The sequence below is a fragment of the Rhineura floridana genome, chromosome 7, assembly GCF_030035675.1.
Source record: "Rhineura floridana isolate rRhiFlo1 chromosome 7, rRhiFlo1.hap2, whole genome shotgun sequence".
Lineage (NCBI taxonomy): Eukaryota > Metazoa > Chordata > Lepidosauria > Squamata > Rhineuridae > Rhineura > Rhineura floridana.
The window spans coordinates 123137060-123159732 of NC_084486.1; the positions used below are offsets into that span (position 1 = coordinate 123137060).

Genomic DNA, 22673 nt, shown 5'->3' on the forward strand with positions numbered 1-22673 from the left:
TGATCGTAAATATTTGTGCTGATGTATTTGACTTTAATACCAGTTGTAAAGTCATATTTTGTTGAGCGTCTCCTGACATTGAGCTGCTGCAGCAGATACTGTGTTCCAGCCTAAGCACTTTTGTTTTTGCTGGCGCAGCAGATCTTTTCATTATCATTCGATCACTGCACAGTTTTAAAACAAAAGGATTTTCACCTTAATTTCCCCATATTCATAGAGTCAACAACTGCCATGGTTCTGATTGGGCAGGAAGGATAAACAGAGAATACTGGTGGTAGTGGTGGGGAATCATAGAGCTATGACTTATAGCAAATTAGAAAAAAACAGGGCACACCAATTAATATTTGCAGACTAGAAGGACCATGTAGATGAGAAGCAGCTCCACTCTCCTATATCTATGGTGCATTCCTCAAAGGTCATCACCAGCACTTTGAATTGGACCCAGTAATGCACTGGCAACTAATGCAGCTGGCGTGATCTGATCTGATTGATGGCTTCAACTGATAGCCGGGTAGTCACTTTCTGCACCAGTTGTAGTTAAAAGATGTGGGGGTGAATCTAACTGAGGCCACATTCACACCATACATTTATCCCTCCATTACTCAACTTTAAACACTCATGACTTCCTCCAAAGAATCTTGGGAAATATAGTTTATGAAGGCTGCTGGGAGTTCTTAGGGGACTCCTATTCCTCTCATAGAGCTACAGTTCTCAGAGTTCTGGGAAGAGGGACTGACTGTTAAATGACTCTGACAATTCTAGCTCTCTGAGGAGCGTAGGAGTCTCCTGACAACTCTCAGCACCCTTCACAAACTACACTTCCCAGGATTCTTTGGAGAAGCCATCACTGTTTAAAGTGGAATAATAGTGGAATAAATGTATGGTGTGAATGTGGCCTCAGTCATACTTGGAGCAGACCCATTGAAATTGAAGAATGTAGCTAACTTAATTCCACTGATTGTAATGGGTCTCTTCTGGGCACAACTTAGTTGGATATTACCCATGGAATACTGAGGAAAAATAATGAATAATTTTCTGCAAATGATTGTACAAGAACTTGTGGGAAAGGAAGAATATTTGCGGATTTCAGTTCACTTATCTGGTGCAATCCTCTTCTACTAAGTCAACAGCAGCTCTTCCATTAGCATAAGAAGCTTTCTTCTCATGGAAGGACACTTTTGCATCCAAGGCATGGATTTCTTATTAGGCAAATCTGATGTCACCTTCTCCCTTTCTTATAGAATAAAAACATTATCTCTGGAGCTTGAAAATAAGCAAGCAGCAATACAACATCTAAATGAACAGATGATGTGCTTCCAGCAAGAGAAGGAAGTTTCACACAGACAGTCACAACTGTTGCGGTAAGAAATTTCACAAGTCAATAAATAGGACAATTAACTTTTTCTGTGATGCACACAATAGGATATATCTGGTAAAATTATAGCATCAGCTGTCCACATGATCTACTGAAATTCTTCACATTAATGATTCTGTTCTGTAAACCATGGTTAATGTGATCAGGCATGTTGCATTGGTATTCAAGAACTGTAGCTTGTTCTAACCAAAATTAGTTAAAACAAATCAGGATTAAACTATAGTTTCAGATTCTAGTTTGTTAACAAACTTTGATTAGTTAACTTTGGCTGTTAAATGGAGCTGTAGTTGTTCTAAAGTGAATGTGGAACCTTTCATTCACTTCCTGTCAGACATGAAGAGGAAGGAGAATGAACATGCCTAAAGGGTCATGTGACTTGTTCCCAGTTACCTGTGACTTAGGTTACTGTCTGAACCTGGCTATTGGCTGCATAAAGGTGCAGCCAATAGTTTTGTTAGTACAAGAATGAGTATGCAAGATTCTGGTTTGCAAGCAATCACAAACCATAGATTGCATGGTCAAGTGAAACTGTAAAGTATGGTTTGCTGCAGGGTGGGATCAGCACTTCCTTATAGCCATGAGGGGAGGAGGATGGGGAAATGTAAGAAGATAACACGTGAGTCTGAGCTCATTCTTGTAACACCAGACTATGGTTTGGTATTCCATCTGACTACAGCCACAGAGCTGGATGGGAACGTATAGGATGGAAAGGTACCTCAAAATAATCAAGAAGTCCTCTGCCTGAAGGACATCTCTTCAGCTCTTGTGTTTATTTTTGCCCAATTTACTAATCTACTTACAGAGAACCAATAATACATTTGTGAAATCATACCCTATAACTCGTTCTGATTCTTGAAACTTTGGAATTGTGTAAATTTCAGGAGTAAGCCATAGTAAAATCCCTATCCACCCCTTATGCCAAATCAAAGTCTCTCACCAGTGACCTCTATTTGGGGAAGAAATAATAATAATAATAAATAAGAAAGCAAAAAGACACATAGATATCTCCACATGCTTTCCTGGATTAAACCATTGTGGGTCTGGATTCTTTACTTCTCCCTTTGCATGCACACAAAGGGTCTCTTTTTTGGATTGCATCCAATATTTTTCAGTGTTAATGATTTCTAGCTTGAAAGTCTTCCAAGTAGACTAAATATTAAGTGTCCAAGGCCTAAGAGCCATAAAATAGCAGAACAGCTGTGATGTGCAACATATTTAGTCTTCTTTGGTTCATTCCTATGCTGCTTGAGCAGGATTGTAGTCGCATCCACCTCATATATTTAAAGCACATGGCTTTCCCCAAAGAATCCTAGGAACTGCAGTTTACCCCTCACAGAGCTACAATTCCCAGCACCCTTAACAAACTACAGTTCTCAGGATTCTTTGTGGGAAGCCATGGGCTTTAAATATATGGCTTGGACGTGACTAGTGTCTTTCTGCTACTGTCCAACTTCCTCAATGCCTGTTCTCTTTATTCACTTATTGCTTCCTGCACTTTTACTTCTTTGCTCTGTCTCTCTTCCCCTCAGCAGCCAGCTTACTCCTGCTGTCTATTCCCTAGTCTAGCACATGGTCCTGGAAACCTCCTGCACTGGACTACTACAGTTCAGTTTGGTATTGCTTTGTCCTCTCTCTTGATCCCCGTTTGTGTCTGGGATTGAAAAGGATTATGGTAGGGGCAAGCTGAAATCCCTAGTGCAGGAGTTCACCTAGATGCTTCTTCATTAATCTGTATTGACTTGCTTTAACTATGTAGAACCATATTTCTTAAGTCAAAGTTTGGTCATCTGAAATATAAATCAAGATTTTTGAAAGACTGAGTTAAGTCTTTCCTAATCAGAAAATTGTCCAAAAAAGTAAGAGGTTTATAAATTGTTTGGCACTGACTTATACTGGTTTAATTTATGCCAGTATTGGCTGATCCATTTCATCCATATTATTATTAGTAGTAGTAGTAGTCGTCGTTGTCTTCGTCACTTATTCATTCATCATTGGCGATCACTCGTGGCCGAGTAAGATTGCTTTCCAAGATAAGGTCTTTAACAGTGGGTCTGTAAGTGACTGTGGAGGCCAATTCTGGATCCATACAGCCTCCCACAGTGAGGACATAGGTTTCCAGATGGAAGATGGTCGCTATGAGGATTTGTTTGATGTGCCTTCCGCTTAGCTCGTTTGTCCCATTCGCCCTATATTCGTGCTTCTTCAAAGTCCACAGCACCTTTGATAATAGCCGACCACCATTTGAGACATTCATGGGCCAAGACTTCCCAGTTGTCAATGTTCATGTTACATTTTTTTAGATTCACTTTAAGAACATCTTTAAACCTATTTTGCTGTCCACCAATGTTCCGTTTTCCATCCTTAAGTTGGGAGTAAAGTAGCTGCTTTGGAAGATGGTGATTAGGCATTCAAACAACATGGCCGGTCCAGCAAAGTTGATGTTGAAGGATAATTGTTTCAACACTGGTCCTCTTTGCTTCTTCCAAAACGCTAACATTAGTCTGTCTGTCTTCCCAAGTAATTTGCAGAATTTTCTGGAGGCAGAGTTGGTGGAATCTTTCAAGAAGTTGGGAGTGGCATTTATAAATGGTCCATGTTTCACAGGCATACAGTAAGGTCGGTAGTACAATGGCTTTGTAAATAAGCATTTGGTCTCCCTGCGAATATCCCGATCCTCAAACATTCGACGCTTCATTTGGGAGAATGCAGCATTTGCAGAGCTCAGACGATGTTGAATTTCAGCATCGATGTCAGCTTTTACAGAGAGATGGCTGCCAAGGTAGGGGAAGTGATCAACATTCTCCAAAGTCGCACCAATAAGCTGGATCGATGGTGCTACAGAGGGACTAATTCACACCTGTTGATGAAGCACTTTGGTTTTTTGAATATTAAGTGAGAGCCCAAGCTTTACATATGCTTCTGCGAAGACATTTAGGATAGTTTAAAGATCTTTCTCTGAATGTGCAGAGACCACATTATCATCAGCATATTGAAATTCTATGACAGAGGTTGACATTACCTTACTTTTTGCTCTCAGCCTACTGAGGTTAAAAAGCTTTCCATCTGTTCGATATATGATTTCCACACCAGTAGAAAGTTTCCCCTCAATTAGGTATAGAATCATAGCAATGAAGATAGCAAATAAGGTATCCCTGTTTTACGCCTGATCCGCTCTGAAAACCATTGTTGTCCAAAATTGTTGCTGTCATGTTGTCATGAAGGAGTCGCAAAATATTCACAAATTTATCAGGGCATCCAGTCTTAAGAAGGATTGTCCAGAGAGCGGTTCGATTCACAGTGTCAAAGGTCTTCGCCAGATCAATAAACGCCATATATAAAGGTTGATTCTGCTCCTGGCATTTTTCTTGAAGCTGTCATGCAGTGAAGATTATGTCCACTCTCCCCCTGGAAAGGCGGAAACCATTTTGAGATTCGGGGAGGACGTCCTCTGAGATCGGCAGGAGGCGATTTGTGAAGATCCTTGCAAGGATTTTACCTGCGGTAGCAAGAAGAGAGATACCTCGATATTTCGTGCAATCTGTTCTATCACCCTTCTTAAAAAGGGTGATAATTATGGCGTCACTAAAGTCTTGCAGGATCTCCTCCCTCATCCAGATTTTTCTGATGAGCTTATGAAGTTGTTGTGTAAATTCAGGCCCACCTTCTTTGAAGACTTCAGCAGGAATCCCATCAGGTCCACTAGCTTTGTTGTTGTTCATTTCATTGATGGCTTTACTGACTTCATCCAAATTAGGGGATACTGCAAGCTCATCTCTAGTTTGTTGTTGTGGAATTTGCGAGAAGACATCAGCCACAATAGAGTTACGATTAAGGAGGTCGTGGTAATGCTCTTTCCAGCTCAGTGCAATAGACTCTTTATCCTTAAGAAGTTTGCTACCATCCATTGAATGTAAGGGATTTGTACCATAATTTGTTGGTCCATAGATGGCCTTTGTGGCATTAAAAAAGCCCCGTGCATCGTGAGCATCTGCAAAATGCTGGATATCTTGAGCTTTCTTTATCCATCAGGCGTTCTTAAGTTCTCCAGTTCTTCTTTGGACCTCAGCCTTTGCACTGGCATAGATTTTTTTCTTAGCAGCACAGTTCATGTCTTTCTGCCATATCTGGAAGCCTCTCCTTTTCTCGTCGATATGTTCAATCTCACTATCATTCTCATCAAACCAATCCTGATGTTTCTTAGTTTGGTATCCAGAGCTTCGGCTATGCGGCAGTATACAAGTGTAATAAAATAAATAAACAAATAGTTTGTTCACATGCTGCAATAATGGATGTCTTCAGTTTAATCCAGCGTTCCTTGACATTTTCAGGGAGTTCCGTTGGTAGATGTTTCTTGAGAGTTGTTTGAAAGCAGGCTCGCTTAATAGGATCTTGAAGGGCGTGGATGTTCATTTTACACCTTGGTTTTCTTCCTTGGAGCCTGTGTTGAGGAACAATATTAATGGCCATAGTGGATTGAATTAATCGGTGATCTGTCCAGCAGTTATCAGCACTCGTCATGGCCCTAGTGAAGAGTACATCACGATGATCTCTGGCATGGACAAGAAGTAGTAGTAATAGTAGTAGTATTTTTAATCATGCATAATTGAATTTAAACGTGCATATGCTAGGAGAGCTAGCTGCGAAGGGTGGATAGATATATAGGAAAAATAGTAATAGTTCCTTTATGGAGCTCAGCTGAAAATGCTGAAATATATTGCAAGTATTGACAAGTCCAAGTAGAATTAAAAACTATTGTCACTAAGGGCTGTATTCAACTGAGTCTTCCTTGGGGTAGACCCATTGGAATTAGTCATGTGTATTAACTTCAGTGGGTCTACTCTGAGGAGGACTAACATTGAATATCACCCAGGCAGAGTAGCCTTACATTGAGGAAGCCAGTGTAATTTAAGACAGCTGAAGTTATGCTGTCGTAAAGGGTGCCAGATCCTCACTCCTTTCAGGAGAGCTTGGGAGGGGAGAATGCTGGCTCAGCCGGTAGCATTTTTTCCTGGCTTAATTTATGCCAGACCTGGAGGTCACATGACCAAGCTGAATGGATGTAGGATAAGATGTACATCTCCCTCCTATCAGTTCTGCCCCCACCATACCCCCTTTCAGGGAATTACGCTGGCTTAATTATGCTGGTATCAGCTGATACAGCTGAGCCCTGGCTGAACCAGGAGGGCAGGATTTTTCCAGCTCAGCAACAGCTAAACTGGGAAGAGGAACCCAGCCAGCTCAACCAGAGATCCTCTGTATCCTAACTCTCCTCACCCTGGCATAAATACCTATAGGATTGCACCCTAAGTAAGGTAGAAAACAGAATTAGCTTCCTTTCTTGATATAAATCCGTAATCTTTAAAATGCTTATTTTTCAAAGTGCTACTTTGCCATAAAAATCAGTGATGACCAATTAATCCTTCTCTTTTTTTTGGCAGAAAAACATTGGAACAACATAAGTTAATCCTAAAGGAAGCCTTTATTCTCCTTCCCTTTATCAAAGGAGAGCTAAACAGTTTTAAAGGAGGAATATTTGATTTTCTGAACCAGTGGATTGCACTCAAAGGACAGATTTTTTTGCAAATGAAAACTATTAATTTAGCAGCATTAGCAGGTAAATTACCATATCACAACTTTCCCCCGTATCTTATTCTTGGTCATTTCTACAGACTCTTTACACTTTATACTTCTGATTTATTTTGTCTTATATGTTAGACTAAAACCTAGTTCTTGTTGAGGCAGTAAACCTGTGCCCGGACTGTATCATTTCAGATGAGCAGGAGGATTATGAAGGCATATTTCATAATAATGACAATGAATAATGCTACAGAGAAAGGTAGAAGTCAGGGAGAAAGCTTGCGGCCTAGCCTCTCTGAAATCTGTTTTCCTATCTGAACAAGTTTGTTTTGTTTTGGTTTTTTTAGGTATGGCTGGGCATTCAATTGTGTGAGTCCCCATGCCTGAAATGGGTCCAGACACGGCACAGGCTGACATCTAGGCCTTTGAGAGACTGTACCTTTAAAGCAGTATCATACCACTTTAACAGACATGGCTTTCCCTAAAGAATCCTTGGAACTGTATTTGTAAAGAATACTTAGAGTTGTTAGGAGATCCCTTTTCCCTTCACACAGCTATAGTTCTCAGAGTGGTTTAACAATCAATCCGTCTTCCCAGGGAACCCTGGAAGTTATAGCTCTGTGAGTTATAGAGGTTCCCCCAACAGCTCTCTGCACCCTTAACAAATGACACCTCCCAGGATACTTTATGGGAAGCCATGGCTGTTTAAAGTAGTGTAACACTGCTTTAAATCAGTATTGATTTGGACCCAGGTCTCTAGCACTGAAATCCAGCACATTCCATTCACTGCCAGTTTGTGCCCACCAAAATTAATTGGATCCAGTAGCTTATGGCTGTTGACTGTTTTTTGTGGGTCATGATAAAATAACTTGAACAAAATCCAACATGGGGAATTTTCTGCCTCACAGGAAACACAACTGTCAGCCTTCCCTTTAAGTCATAGAGATGAAGGGTCATGGAATCTGAAGTCTCCAAATGTGCCTCAAGGGGTAGACAAAGGCTTCACTGGGAGAGCTCCCTGTGCTGTTGTTTGCCAAGGGCAGAAGACGTATATTGGCAGGTGGTGGCGGCTGCTTCCGTGGTCTACTTGAGGCAATAGCAGTTTCTTGTGCAAGTGTTAAATTCGCTGCACCATTTCAGAACAGAATAGTATAAAATAGACTGCTATAGGAATGTGAATGAATTATTTTGACATTGGAGCCCTGTCAAAAATCTGACAAGATCAGATGTGTTATAAGAAAATCCTTTTAAAATATAGCGCCCTTTATATGTAACCTCTGCAGTGACTCTGGCTCCTGTTTATACACATTTTGTATTTTTTATTTGTGTAATCTACATAAAATCTCTTGTTCCTCCTGAGTCGAATGTGCTGTTGTTTTGGTCAGTTGCTACTGGAGGTATTGCCAATCATAGAATCACAGAATAATAGAGTTGGAAGGGGCCTATAAGGCCATCAAGTCCAACCCCCTGTTGAGAGCGAGTGTCTTGATAAATGTGCATTTTTTGCTGAATATGACACTGCCTCTGTCTTTGTGAGTAGCTGGTATAGAAATATTCTAAATATCTTTACTTCAGGCAAATGTCAGAATATATGCATGCTTTTCCCCTTTCTTTTTTCAACATGTCATTTTTAATGCTGTGCTTGGATAGTAGAAAATTAAGGTTAAGGAACTAAAGAACATTGTGCCCCTCTGCATGTAGTGCCCTTTTGAAATTATGTTTAGCTATTTGTACACATGGCAATTCAGACCACGCTTATAATTACCTCTGATTTTTAGCATTTTAGCCCTTACTTGTCACAATTAATGTACATGCCAGCAACAACTGATGATAAATATGCATGCTTAGGAAAAAAGAGACTGAATAAGGGATCCTCGCCCAACAGGATGGCCACTTGTCAAATACAAAAATAGTGTACCAATTGACAACTGAGTTGCAGTGGGGACAAAGGTCACAAAATTGTGTATGTTTATATAAAAAAAAGTTCTGATGGAATCATAGTAGCTGTAGATACTGTAATTGTAGTACTTAAATAGCCAGCAAAAATTGATTGACATAGGTATTTCTTCCCTTCTTTTCTTAGAGTTGTTTAAGTACAAATAAATAAAAAATGAAATTGGTTCAGATAAAGCTATGACCCAAACAGAAGACAAGCATTTTTATTGTGATAGTTTCTACAATATTGTTTTGTTCATATCAGAAATTCATTTACTTTTCAGAAATATCTAGCTTGAATCAAAGCTTGGGTGAATGCCAGAGGGAAAATGTGGTCCTCCAGGAGGAGGTACAACATTTAAGGCTGATGTCAGATGCAGCTGAACTGGAAGCTGAGCAACTTCAGGCGTCTCTCTTTCGAGAGAGTGAATTACAAAACAGATGTCATGAACTACAAAAGAAAACACAAGGTAGGTGTTAATTTTAGAACAAGCAGCTGGGTTCATGGAAAGACAGAATGTTTCAAACTTGTATGTTGCTGCAGTAGGCCATTCCTAGAGGCGGCTTGGATGTAATGGTTTAGCGCTACATGCACGAACCATCATGAGCCACCAGTTTGCATACACTCTGTCCTCCATTTGTGTAGTTTTCACTTCTGCTTTCAAAGTAACCACAGTTCCCCATTATGTCTGAACTTGGGGAACTGTGGTTTTTAAATTGTGTTTGTTAGAAAAAGCCAGGATCAAACTGTAGTTTCAGAACCTGCCTTATTTGAAACCACAGTTTAAATCAACCACAGTTCCCCAACTTCAGATAGAACAAGGAACTGAGGTTACTTTGAAAACAGAAGTGCAAGGTTCTACTCTCCTTGCAGCCACACAAGAGGAGTGGGGAACTTGTGAACCAATGGTTCATGTACATAGAGTGAAACCATCGTTTCTCATTACACCTGAACTAGCCCATAGAGTACATTATAGTAGCAATTTCATTTTACTTTGGTTCTTTCGGGAAAACCATGGTTGCATTCATGTCCTGCTTGTGGACTTCCCATAGGCATCTGGTTAGTCACTCTGAGAACAGGATTCTGGACAATATGGGCCTTTGGTCTGATACAGCAAAGCTCTTCTTATGTTCTTACTAATCTCCAGAAACTTGTGTTTCTTTTTTTGAAATAATGACAGTTCCCTTTTTATCCAACTGTGTTTGATTTTAAATTGTACTTCTGTTGAAATTCAAGCAAAGTTTTCTACTTAATAAAGATTTGCTTAATTGTATTTGCACAATTCTACCACCAACATCCTCCTCGATAACTTTGGTGTAGTTTGCCATAGAAAAAGATTGGGGACCCTTGAAATGGGGCTGTTAAATACCTGGTTCTGGACCTGGATAATAATCAGATTTAGCGAGTCTTAAAAGAAATATGCAGTGAAAATTGTCACAAACTAACATTCTATATCCAGCATGTGTTTGGGAGTCTCAGCTGCTGCTTCTCTATTTCCAAATGGCAGGGGGATGGTATGACTGGCCGGGGGAAATGGTGGGCAAAGGAGGTGTGTCATTGACTCCCCCTCTCCTTGTCATTTTCCCCTGCAACTGCTTTTCTTCTCTTGTCTCAGCATATATGCGTGTGGAACCCTGGCAGGGAGAAAAGCAGCAAAGAATGGAATTGCAGAGGAAACACGCTAAGCTTGGGAAAGGTTGACTTCTCCTTTTCAAATCATTCCACAATGTTTCTCTGCAAAATATAGGAAGTCAGAGCAGAACCTGTAGCACTCAATGTCATGTGTTCCTGGTGGGTCATGGGGTTCCACATGTTTCACCAACTGAGCCACTGAAGAGTCTTGACAGACTGTTCCACATCATCTCATTCCATTTACTCTTACATCTGTACATCTATGCTTACTTCCAAACATCTTGACCTGTCATGGGGAGGTTTGTGGATATTTTCAGAGATACATTATAAAGAGACTCGCAGTGCATTGTATATATCAGCAAAAAGAACAAAAGTATGTGGGCTGACCATTTCATCTCCTACTTAGCAGTTGTATATGGCTGAGAATGAGTGGCTTGCCAATTGCAACCTAGCAAGTTTGTGTCAGAAACGAGATTCACTTTAGGGAGTTCTTGATTTGTTGCTCAGTCTATCTACTGCACTACACACCAGCTCTCTGTCTGCATTCTGTCGGCATTATGTGTCATAAAGCACCTAGCAGCTGATTGCCAAAGACAGGAGGAAGTTGTATTTCTTCCATCTTAGGCACTCAGCCATGGGGCGCTGAGTTACAGCAAGTAGCCAGGATACAACTTTAAAAAATACATAATAAATTAATACATTAAAATGAGAGCTCAAAAGAGTATTCACAGTGCCATGAACCTCTTTTTGATATTTATCTGGATGCACCCTTTGTTCTAGCTGATCATTTTAGTGGCTTTGGCATCCCTGGAGAACCTTGAATGGGGCCAGGCATGGAGTACTTAGGCACATCAAACTTCTGTCTGTTTTGGCATCTCCTAATTGTGTCTTGTGGTCTCTTATTTGTTCCTTTTACAAGCCCAACACAGGCATTAACACGTTTAAAAAGTGTTTCCTTTCTATTTTGATTCAAAAACTTCATTTTGAAAGCAGTGCCATCATTCAGTCCACAATCCTGACTGGCAACTAAAATATTCTAAAAGTGTACAGGTTGTGCTATTCAAGAAGTAGCTTTGATTCATCAAAATGACAGAGTAATTGCAGAGCACAGCGTCTCTCACAGTATGTGATTTCAAGTCTTGAATAGGGGTACTTATCATTACATAGCCAACAGTAATGGCGATACAGTAATGAGGAGAGGAATTTGCCATTTTATCATGTCCTATTGTCACACAGTGAGTTCTTGACTTTGTAGAAGCCAACCCAAAGGAATCCACTGGATCTAGGCACAGTGAAGGAGATGCAAAACACCTGCCTGAGCCTTGCACCCTCCTGTGGCAAACTCCCATCTGGCCTAGCTGTTTATTTATTTTACAACATTTGTATGCTTCCCCATCACATAAGATTCTGTGGGTAGTTTATAAACCATAAGTATAAATTTTAAATCAAATTAAGACATAAACAATAAAATAAAAAATAGCATAAATAACAGCAAGAAAACAAAACTTATCACAAACCCTACATGAATTACGTAGAAAGCCTGGGTGAACCAAAAGGTCTTCATCTGGTGTTGAACAGACCACAAGGATGGTGTCAGGCAAACCTCTTTAGGAAGGCTGTTCTATAACTAACGTGCAGTAATGCAGTGGCAAATTCAGAAGTGCAGGGTCCCTTCATGATAGTCACAGCCACACCCCCTCCCCCATTTGTTTCTTTTGCTGCTGGATTGAGAATGAGATCCTTGTTAATGCCTTTCCCCACAACAAGTGATGTCTCTAGGAGCCCATGGCTCCAATCAGCAGCAAAGGACAAGGAAGCAAGTTAGAAGACTCTTTTCAGTGGCTAACATATTCCCCTTTCATGCTGATTGGCTTGTAGGACGCTGGAGACATAGGGACCCTGCTGTGACCCTGCTCCCAAAAAAGTAAGGGGTCTAAGACCCCCCGAGACCCTGAACTGCTATACCTCTGGTTGGATGCCACTACTAAAAAGGCCAGGTGGTTTCCTCCCCCTTGTATTACTCAGCAGGGGCACTGAAACAGCATCTCCAAAGAAGGCCTTGGTGTTCAGGTAGCTACTTAAGGGAGAAGGTGGCCTTTCAGGTAACCTGGTCCCAACCTGTCTGGGGCTTTAAAGGTGAAAACTGCAGAGTAAATTGTGCCTGGAAATGGACTGGGAGCCAGAGAAACTCACAAAGCACAGGCTTAAAACTCTTCAGTTCCAGTTGATAATCTAGCAGCCCTATTCTGGGCCAATTGCAGTTTTTAAAGGCAGTGCCAGCTATTACATTGTAAAAATTCAAATCTCTAGTCTTGTTCTTATTGCTGCACAAGATGAAGAGCATCCTTACTATATGCTGCAGCATCACCTCTGTTAAGTCACAGATAGGAAAACAGCTACAGACTGAGATCAACAAATTTCTCCCCAGTTCATCCTTAAACTTATTCCATACAAAAATGTTTCCTCTCCCCCCACCTTTGTAATATTCCATTGATACAATGAAGACCCTTGGAAAAAGGTTTTAGTGATGCACTAGGAAATAAACCCCAAACTTCTAATTACTACAGTGTTAATGAAGTTGTGATATAGTTGCTCATGCAGGTCTGGTTCTAGTTCAGCTTTAAGAGTGATAAATGTATTGAGTAATAGGCAGTAAAGTAATAGTTATGGCTAAGAAGTGGAAAAATTGACATATTAATTTCACATTTTGTTCTCACTGAAGTGGTTTTAAATATTCATACTTGTTTCTTTCTCTAATCTATCTTTCTCTTCTTAGAGGTCAGTATGACCAGAAAATTAGTAAACTGAATTCCTATTTTCCTCCAGAAGGGGTTGAATGCTCTCTTATTTTCAATAAACAGAAAGACATTATGACCAGTCATGGAACAAAAAACCCCAACAAAAACCCCTGTTAAGCTGAATTGCTTTTTCCCAAGAAAGGGCTAAACAAACCAAAATATATTTTGAGTAGTTAATGTTTCTATTTTTCTGTAAATCTAATTTGGAAGCATTTTGTTGTTGAAATGTGTACCTATCAAAATGATCTGTTCCCACTAGGGGTGCCAGGAGGACTAAGAAACAAGTGTGCATAAAGCCATTATTCCATATCTAAGTTCCCATGTGGTTTAATGTTTCAGTGCACTAACTAGAGTAGAACTTTTTTGCAGGGAAGATAATATAAAAGACACACACACATGCAAAATAGCTAGGTATTTTCTCTTGCTTCATTTAGGAAGATCCACTACAACATGACTTGAACAAGGGTACCAACTGGCTGATATTACATATTGATATTCCTTACAAATGTATTTATTACTTTTTTATCTCTTCCTCCAAAGAGCTCAGGACGGCAGTAAACATATCAACAATCTAGGGCTGATCCTCATGTTATACCCACACACACACATTCACATGGAAAACTGCAGGAAATGTTCTATGTGGCAGCATCTCAATGAATAAGATGTAATGTGCAAGGGTCATTCATCATATGGATCAGCCTTATCACATGGAGAGTTTCGTGTATGTGTGTGTATGTGTTTTAAGCAGTGGCTGGCATTAATGTGGAGGCTGATCCATAACAGGAATCATCCTCACACATTACAGGTGTCACATAGGAGTTATCAGCAAATTTAAGCATGTCCAGTGGAAAATGTGTGGAGTCCACCTGGATTATCTGTCTTGTCATATTGAAATAATTACTGAAATCGTTGTGGAAGCATTTTTAAGTAATGGTTCATCTTGTTACATGTAATTTTATTTTCCTCATTAAATGAGGTTTACTGAGAAGATGAGTTTGTTTGTTTTTAATCTAAAAGGTTCATTTAAAGTTATCTCAACATTCAGCAGGATTGTGTGGAATTTTTAATATCTCTGCAATGCTTGGCCTGTAACAAAAAGGGTCATCATGACCAGTTCTGTTAAAGCTGTTGACAATACCTTTTTGACATAATCTAAAGTTATGTGTAGGTTTTTTTTGTCCTTGTCAGTTTTTTCAAATGCTTATATCAAAAGAGGAACATAAGAAATGCTCTGCAAAGAAAATCATAATTTAAATGAAATATTCTGAATACAAATGTAGCTTTATTTTTTATTTTATTTTTTGGCAACAGATAACTGAAGAAGTACATTTTCATCTGTCACATGGCACTACGGCTAGTGCAAGTGTCATCATGGTGCTATGCAAATGCACATACTGGAGACCTGACCTAAAAAAAGAAAAGCAGCTTTAGGGGTGGAGGATTTGAAGAAGAGAAGCAGTGGGGTGAGGCATGTTCAAGCAGCCTTTCTGTACTTGGCACATCTCTGCTTCTCCCACCCTGAAGTAGATTCCCTGTACCCAGAGTTCAAAAACAAGTCTTTGCCTGCATTATGAATAGAACAGGGGATGAACAGATGGGGTGGAGGGATCTATAAGCTGAGTCCTGGCAGTTTAAGGATTTACAGTAGTGGTAACCTAGTTTAATTATTTAATTGATTTCTCCTGATGTACTATTATAGTGCCAGGGGTTCTGGATCTGCTTGGTGGGTACAATGTGAGGATTAGGATTAGGGATGGAGGAGGAATTCAATCCACTTCTCATTTCAAGACAAACCTATCTGAAACAATACACAAACCAAAACAGAGCAATTCTTCAAACTTTGCAGTTCTCCGGATTTTGCAGTGGAGGTCTGCAGCCAAGAAATGTGTTCAGTAATGCATATACTAGGGTAAAATGTGCAAAAATGCATATATTCTTGAAAATAACATACAAAAATGCATCAATTAGAGTACCTTGCTTTGCAAAAGTGTGTATATTGGACAAAATTGCATACAAAAAAGTATATATTAGGAGAAATTCACTGATGAATTTGCATGGTGATTAAAAAAATATATTCACAAATGGATGTGAAAATGTGGAAACTGAATTTAAGATTGGAAAAATGAGAAACCAAAATTGACAGAATTCAATTTCCCTAGTGAGGATAGGATTCCTTTGTTACTCTGGAAGTTTTATGGAAGCTTTATAAGTTTAATTCTTTTGGGTAGACGAAAGAGTGAAGTGTTAGAAGGGCCATCGCTCAGTGATAAATTATTTGCTTTGCATGCAGAGCTTCCAAGTTCAGTCCCCAGCATCTCCAGGTAGGGCAAGAGAGATCCCTGCATGAAACCCTGCAGAGCCACTGCCAGTCAGTGAACACAATACTGAGCTAGATGGACCAATGATCTGAGTTGGTATAAAGGCAACTTCCTGTGTTCCTGTGGCACCTTACAGAATTAATGATTTGGGGTGAAAGAAGCAGGAAGCTGTCTACAAAAACGATAAACCAGTCAAACTGCAAGATGCTTGTTGCCTTCCTGCTGTGTTATTATTAATTAAAAACATTTATGAGTTGACTTTCCATCAAGAAACTAAGCACTCAAGGCTATGTATGGCCGGATATTATAGGCTGACATGGCTGCTTTTCTGGAATGTTAAGGTCTTGGGCATTTTCCAATGATTGTAGGTCTGCTGTGTGTGTGTGTTTAAGATCATAAGAACATAAGAAGAGCTTGCTGGATCAGGCCAGTGGCCCATCTAGTCCAGCATCCTGTTCTCACAGTGGCCAACCTGGGATTGTGTTTATTCTAGGCATTTTGGAGCTTTGTCATTGTTCTTCCTTGCCACAGTCAGTCTCTTGGCTTAAATGATTTCACTGAGGGGGAAACAGTAGGTTTGGGAGCTGTGCAGTCCAAAGTGCTTCAGTATATCCACAGCAGGGTACAGTGGAAGCCAGGCCAGTTGGCAGCCAACAAAAGCTGACAGATTAACTCCTGGGGTAGTGTTGGGGAACAATTGTGAAACTTGCTTATTTTCTCCATCATTTGCAGTGATCATTTGTCCGTATGGCCTACTGTATTTGTTAAAAGCAGATTGTCTGGAAAACCATTTCCCCTCTTTTGATCATCAGCTTAACAATGTTTTATGTCATAGTTGTCCACTTCCCATTCTTTTTTATTATACAGCCACAAGAGTGGCTGTATACTTTAGCCAGCGTGGATTTTTCACATTGAAAATACCCCCCATGCCATTCTGATGCTTCCTATAAGCTCATTTCAAAATAAAATCTTACGAAACTTACAGTCCTGAACTCAGAAATGCTTGCTTAACAACCCTGTCAATTTTGTGTATACAAAACAGTCAGAGAGAATAGAGAGTTTAAAGTCTAAAAAGAGAGAAAAAAACCCCAGAGCCCTTTTGGACTTTTTTCTCTGCGAGTTCTCATAATCTGTTGGAATTCATTAAAAATCACCCATGTTCACAGAGTACCTGTAATCCTAATACTGACCTTGCCCCATACTCTGACCTTCATCTTCTGCAGTTTAAAAGTTAAAAAAAATTGTAGGGCAGTACAATATCTCAGAGAGGAGGTCAGGTGTCCTGCTCCCCTGGTGCATTCACTATAGCTGCCCAATTTCCCTGCTTTTTCAAGTTTGATAGAAATATCTGTGAGCTATAGGTACATTCTTAAACCACAAGGTTTTTTGCCTATTAGTGAATTTAGATTACAAACCTTAGGAATGTATAGCATCTAGTGCTATTCAGGTGCTGTAGGAATGTTAGACAATTATGATGGTGATGTTAAAATTTTATCTGTGATGTGCAAATGCAGTACATCAGTGTAGGAATGGTTTCAGGTTAAAGAGGGGGGAGCTCTGCTGAGATTAATGCAGCAGTTATGACTGAATGCTGTTTGAATATTAAAGAGCTGTGAATTTTTGTATGGGACACATAGTAAGTGACTGCCCCTTGTTGCTATCCATTTCTAGCTTCATTGAGTGCAGGTGGTCTACCAATCTCTAGCAAAATTGCTGGGTGCAGATGGCACCTGAGAGTTTTCAAAAACTCAAATGTGAAGCTGCTGATCTTTTAACAAAAATATATAATTTGTTCCTCAGATCTGCCTCCGTATCTGAGAACTGGAAAGTAGACAATGTAACACCCAATCTTTAAAAAGGGATCCAGGGGGGATCCCGGAAATTACAGTCTGGTTAGCTTAACGTCTGACCTAAGAAAAGTGGTAGAAAGTATTGTTAAAGATAAAATAACCAAGCATATAGAAGAACAAGCCTTGCTGAAGCAAAACCATCATGGCTTCCGCAACATAAGAAAATATGTAGAGCCTGTTGGATCAGGCCAGTGGCCCATGTAGTCCAATATTCTGTTCTCACAGTGGCCATGGGAAGCCTGCAAGCAGGACCTGAGTGCAGCAGCAAAGGTAAATTCTGTTTCATGAACCTATTAGAGTTCTTTGAGAGTGTCAACAAGCATATAGATAGAGGTGATCCAGTTGATATAGTGTGCGTGGACTTTCAAAAAGCTTTCAACAAATTATCTCTCTAAAGACTTTGAGTAAACTTAGCAGTCATGGAATGAAGTCCTCTTGTGGATCAGGAACTGGGTAAGTAAGTATAGGAAGTAGAGAGCAGGAATAAATGGACAGTTCTCCCAGTGGAGGAATATAGTAAGCGGAGTCCTCCAAGGATCAGTATTGGAACCTGTGATCTAGAGTTGGGGTGAGCAGTGAGGTCACCAAGTTTACTAATGATATTAACTGGTTCAGGATCATTAAAACAAAAAGGGATTGTGAAGAACTCCAAAAGGACCTCTCTGGACTTAGTGAGTGGGCAGTAAAATGGCAAATGCAACAATGTAAACAGGTGTAAGTGATGCTTGTTGGGGCCAAAAATGTTAATTTCATACATGCATTCATGGAGTCTGATGGTGACTGACCAGGAATGAGTCCTTGAGGTCATAGTGAATAGCCTAATGAAGATTACTACCCTCTGTGCAGCAGCTGTGAAAAAAACAATTTCATGCTAGGGACCATTAGGAAAGGAAAGGAAAATAAAACTACCAATATAATGTCGTTACAAAAATCCGTGTTGTGGAAATACTCTGTACAGTTCCGTTTGCCTCACCTCAGAAAGGATATTGTAGAGTTGGAAAAGGTTCAGAAAAGGGCGACCAAAATTATCAAGGGGATGGAGCAACTCCGCTATGAGGAAAGGTTGCAGCAGTTGGGACTTTTTAGTTTAGAGAAAAGGTGAGTAAGATGTGGCATGACAGACGTGTATAAAGTTGTGCATGAAGTGGAGAAAGGGAATAGAGAAAAGGTTTGATCCCTCTCATAATGCATGGACATCCAATGAAGTGGAATGTTGGAGGATTCAGGACAGATAAAAGAAAGTACTTCTTCACACAGCGCATAGTTCAGCTATGGAATTTGCTCCTGTAGGAGGCAATTATGGCTGTCAACTTGGATGGCTGTAAAAGAGGATTAGACAAATTCACGGAGGATATGATTATGGCTATACTCTCCCTCCATGTTTAGAGGTAATATGCTTCTGAATACCATTTGCTGGAAACTGCAGGTGGGGAAAGTGCTGTTGTGCTCAGGTCCTGCTTTTATGCTTCTCATAAGCATCTGGTTGGCCGCTATGAGAAAAGGATGCTAGACTAGATAGGCCATTGGCCTGTTCAGAAGTTTTTTCTTATGTTAAGATTTTTCCATAGCTGAGATCTGTGATCTGCCACCTTGCACGTTACTTTGGCCCCAGGGCCGGCATGCGGTGCGCATGCCTGCCATCAACCAAGATGGCTGTGGGGGCTTTCCTAAGGGATTGATGTCCCCGCTGCCATCTTGGTTGATGGTATGCTTGTGTGCTACACTACGCGCACACTTGCCTGCCATCAACCAAGATGGCAGCAGGGGCGTCAGCCCCTTAGGAAAGCCTCTGCCACCATCTTGGTTGATGGTAGGCATGCACGCAGCTCGCACACCATTCACAGCAACAGAAGAGGTAGGTGGGTTGCACGGGTGGGCTTATTGAAGCCCATGCGATCTGTAGGGGGGATGCTGGGAGCTCCCTCTGTGCAATCTGCAGCAGGGTCGGGAGTTGATTCTACTGCGGAATGGGAGTGCTACCCTCCCACCCTAATGAGGGGCCCTTCAGGGACATCTCTGGACCACAGGGGCCGCAGCCAGGGCCTAGGCTGGCTGCCCTCTGGTTGTCCTATGGATGCAAATGAAGGAGGGACTCCCACATTTTCAAAAATCAGCCCAGATGTAAAATGTGAATTGGTCCTCACTGAGTTAATTGTATTTTCACTTGTCTGTGTTAGTTGTCTGAATATGTATTTTTATATTGAATTGTACAAATATTTAAAAATGTTCCCTAGACTAGTGAGAGTGTATTGGAATTTATAGCACATTAAGAATGGCCATGTTTAAGAATTTGTTTCTGAATCTGGGTTCATTGGAACATCATGTAAATGTGTAGCTTTTACATCTAGTATCAATTTCTTAAATTAATGTTATAATATTATGTGTTTGATCAGTTTGAAACAGACAGTAAGAAACAAATTAAGGAAAGTGCGCATTACTTGCTAATGATAATGCAAATACTTTTGGAAGATCAATTCCCATCACTGCCCATCACTTCCAGAAGTTGATATCATTGCTTGATTATTTTTACAAAATATTTCCATATAGGACGTTCACATACTTATGTCTTCTTTGGTATACACCACGGTTGCGTACTCTGAGACAGGAGGTGAGACGACTAGAACGCCGGTGGCGGAAATCCCGCTCCGAAGATGTCCGGACACAGGTTAGAGCAGCAGTAGCTGCCTACCAAGTGGCAATAAAGGCAGGAAAGAAGGCTTTCTTTGCTGCCTCTATTGCGTCTGCGGAGTGCTGTCCCAGGAGGCTGTTCCAGGTGGTTCGAAGCCTGGTCGGTCCAGTTGCCCAGGAACCCTTGGAACAGTCAAAGGCCTCCTGTGACATATTAGCAAAGCACTTCGCTGATAAAATCGAACACTTACGGAGCTCGATCCCGTGCGCCGTGGATACAGTGGATGAACCAGAGTTGGCCAGTTGCATGCCGGTAAGTTGGGATCGGTTTCAGCTTCTCCCTTCTGAGGATGTGGACAAGGTGCTTTCGACTGTGAAGCCTACCACTTGCCTAACTGATCCTTGCCCATCATGGCTCCTTATGAGCTGTAGAGAGAAACTGGGCAAGGGGATTAAAGCGGTGGTAAACGCATCCTTGAAAGAGGGTGTGATGCCATCAGCCTTCAAGGAGGCAATTGTAAAGCCCATCTTAAAGAAGCCCTCCTTGGATCCCCAAGTTTTCAATAACTTTTGCCCAATTTTGAACTTACCATTCTTGGGCAAGGTCATTGAGCGAGTGGTGGCCAACCAGTTGTCGACACACTTGGATGAAACGGATTACTTGGATCCATACCAGTCGGGTTTCAGGACTGGTCATGAAACTGAAACAGCCTTGGTCGCTCTGGTAGATGATATGAGGAGGACATTAGATAGGGGAGAATTCACCTTTCTTGTCCTCCTCGATCTCTCAGCGGCTTTTGATACTGTTGACCACAGTATCCTGTTACATCGCCTGGAGGGACTGGGAATTGGAGGCACTGTACTACAGTGGTTCCGCTTCTTTCTCTCCGATAGGCACCAACAGGTAGCATTGGGGGAGGAGGTTTCAGACCCTTGGCCTCTCAATTGTGGTGTGCCACAGGGTTCTATCCTCTCTCCCATGCTATTTAACATTTACATGAAGCCGCTGGGGATAATCATTAGGAGATTTGGGCTGCAGTGTCACCAATATGCGGATGAAACTCAGCTCTATCTCTCGTTTAAATCTTCACCAGAGTTGGCTGTGGAGACCTTGTCCAAGTGCCTGGAATCCGTGAGTGGATGGATGGGAAGGAACAAGCTGAAGTTGAACCCTGATAAGACCGAGGTGCTGCTCGTGGGGGACAAGAGAAGGTTGGGAGATGTTGACCTGAGGTTCAATGGGGTGAGTTTACACCTGAAAGACCAGGTCCGCAGCCTTGGGGTTGTGCTTGATTCCAGGCTGTCCATGGAGGCTCAGATTTTGGCAGTGAGCCGGGCAGCCTAGTATCAACTACACCTTATTCGAAGGCTGCAACCCTACCTTCCTGTTCATCAGCTCCCACTGGTAGTACATGCCCTGGTCACCTCTCGTTTGGATTACTGCAATGCGTTCTACGTGGGGTTACCCTTGAAAATGGTCCGGAAACTACAACTTATACAAAATGCGGCGGCTCGACTACTCACAAATAGTCTCCGCCGGGATCACATCACACCAGTGTTGTTCGATCTACACTGGCTTCCAGTTGTTTTCCGGGCCCAATTCAAGGTGTTGGTATTAACCTTTAAATCCCTATACGGTCTCGGCCCAGTTTATCTAAAGGAGCGCCTTCAACGCCACCAATTATGCCGCCCAACAAGATCAGCCACACAGGGCCTTCTCTCAATCCCGCCGACAAAAACAGCTAGGTTGGCGGGAACTAGAGAGAGGGCATTCTCAGTGGCGGCCCCCACTCTCTGGAACTCCCTCCCACAAGACCTACGGCACGCCTCTTCCCTAAATGTATTCCGTAAAGCCTTAAAGACCTGGCTCTTTCAACAGGCCTTTGGGATTTCCGGGGAGGGTTAATTGTTATGACTGAAATGCCTCTTCCCTGCATTAGTGCTGTTGTTGCTGCTATATTGTTTTTATTGTATTATTGTATTTTATCACATTGTGTTTTAACTGTTACATGTATGTCGCCTAGAGTGGCCATCGGCCAGATAGGCGACACAGAAATTATATTATTATTATTATTATTATTATTATTATTATTATTATTATTATTATTATTATTATTATTATTGACAGAGGCCTGGTTCGCCTATGACTTTAAACCACAGTTAAGTTAATCTAAGGCAATGGGAGCCAGTGTGGTGTAGTGGTTAAGGTGTCGGACTATGACCAGGGAGACCAGGGTTCAAATCCCCACACAGCCATGAAGCTCACTGGGTGACCTTGGGCCAGTCACTGCCTCTCAGCCCCAGTGAAAGGCAATGGTAAACCACCTCTGAATACCGCTTACCATGAAAACCCTATTCATAGGGTTGCCATAAGTTGGAATCAACTTGAAGGCAGTCCATTTCATTTTTCAGTCTTAGGCAAAAGCACAGCATGTAGATGCATGATGCTGAAATTGTGAGTGCTTCATTCCTCCTGCTGCTCCTACATTGCTGGGAGCTAAGCCCCAGTGTGACTTACGCTTTTCATCCAAACCAGGGCTCATGGTTTGTATGTCTCCA

The 22673-nt window shown here is 41.3% G+C and overlaps 1 protein-coding gene across 5 annotated transcripts in view; it reads left to right on the forward strand.

Moving 5' to 3' along the window:
- The window catches only part of LEKR1 (leucine, glutamate and lysine rich 1), a 132053-nt gene that overhangs the window by 48048 nt on the left and 61332 nt on the right, over positions 1 to 22673 (forward strand). For all 5 annotated transcript variants that reach the window (XM_061637129.1, XM_061637127.1, XM_061637126.1 and 2 more), the window contains 3 exons: positions 1242 to 1361; positions 6814 to 6989; positions 9172 to 9357. In XM_061637129.1, the coding sequence (XP_061493113.1) occupies positions 1242 to 1361; positions 6814 to 6989; positions 9172 to 9357 (482 nt within the window). The remainder of the gene's footprint in view (positions 1 to 1241; positions 1362 to 6813; positions 6990 to 9171; positions 9358 to 22673) is intronic.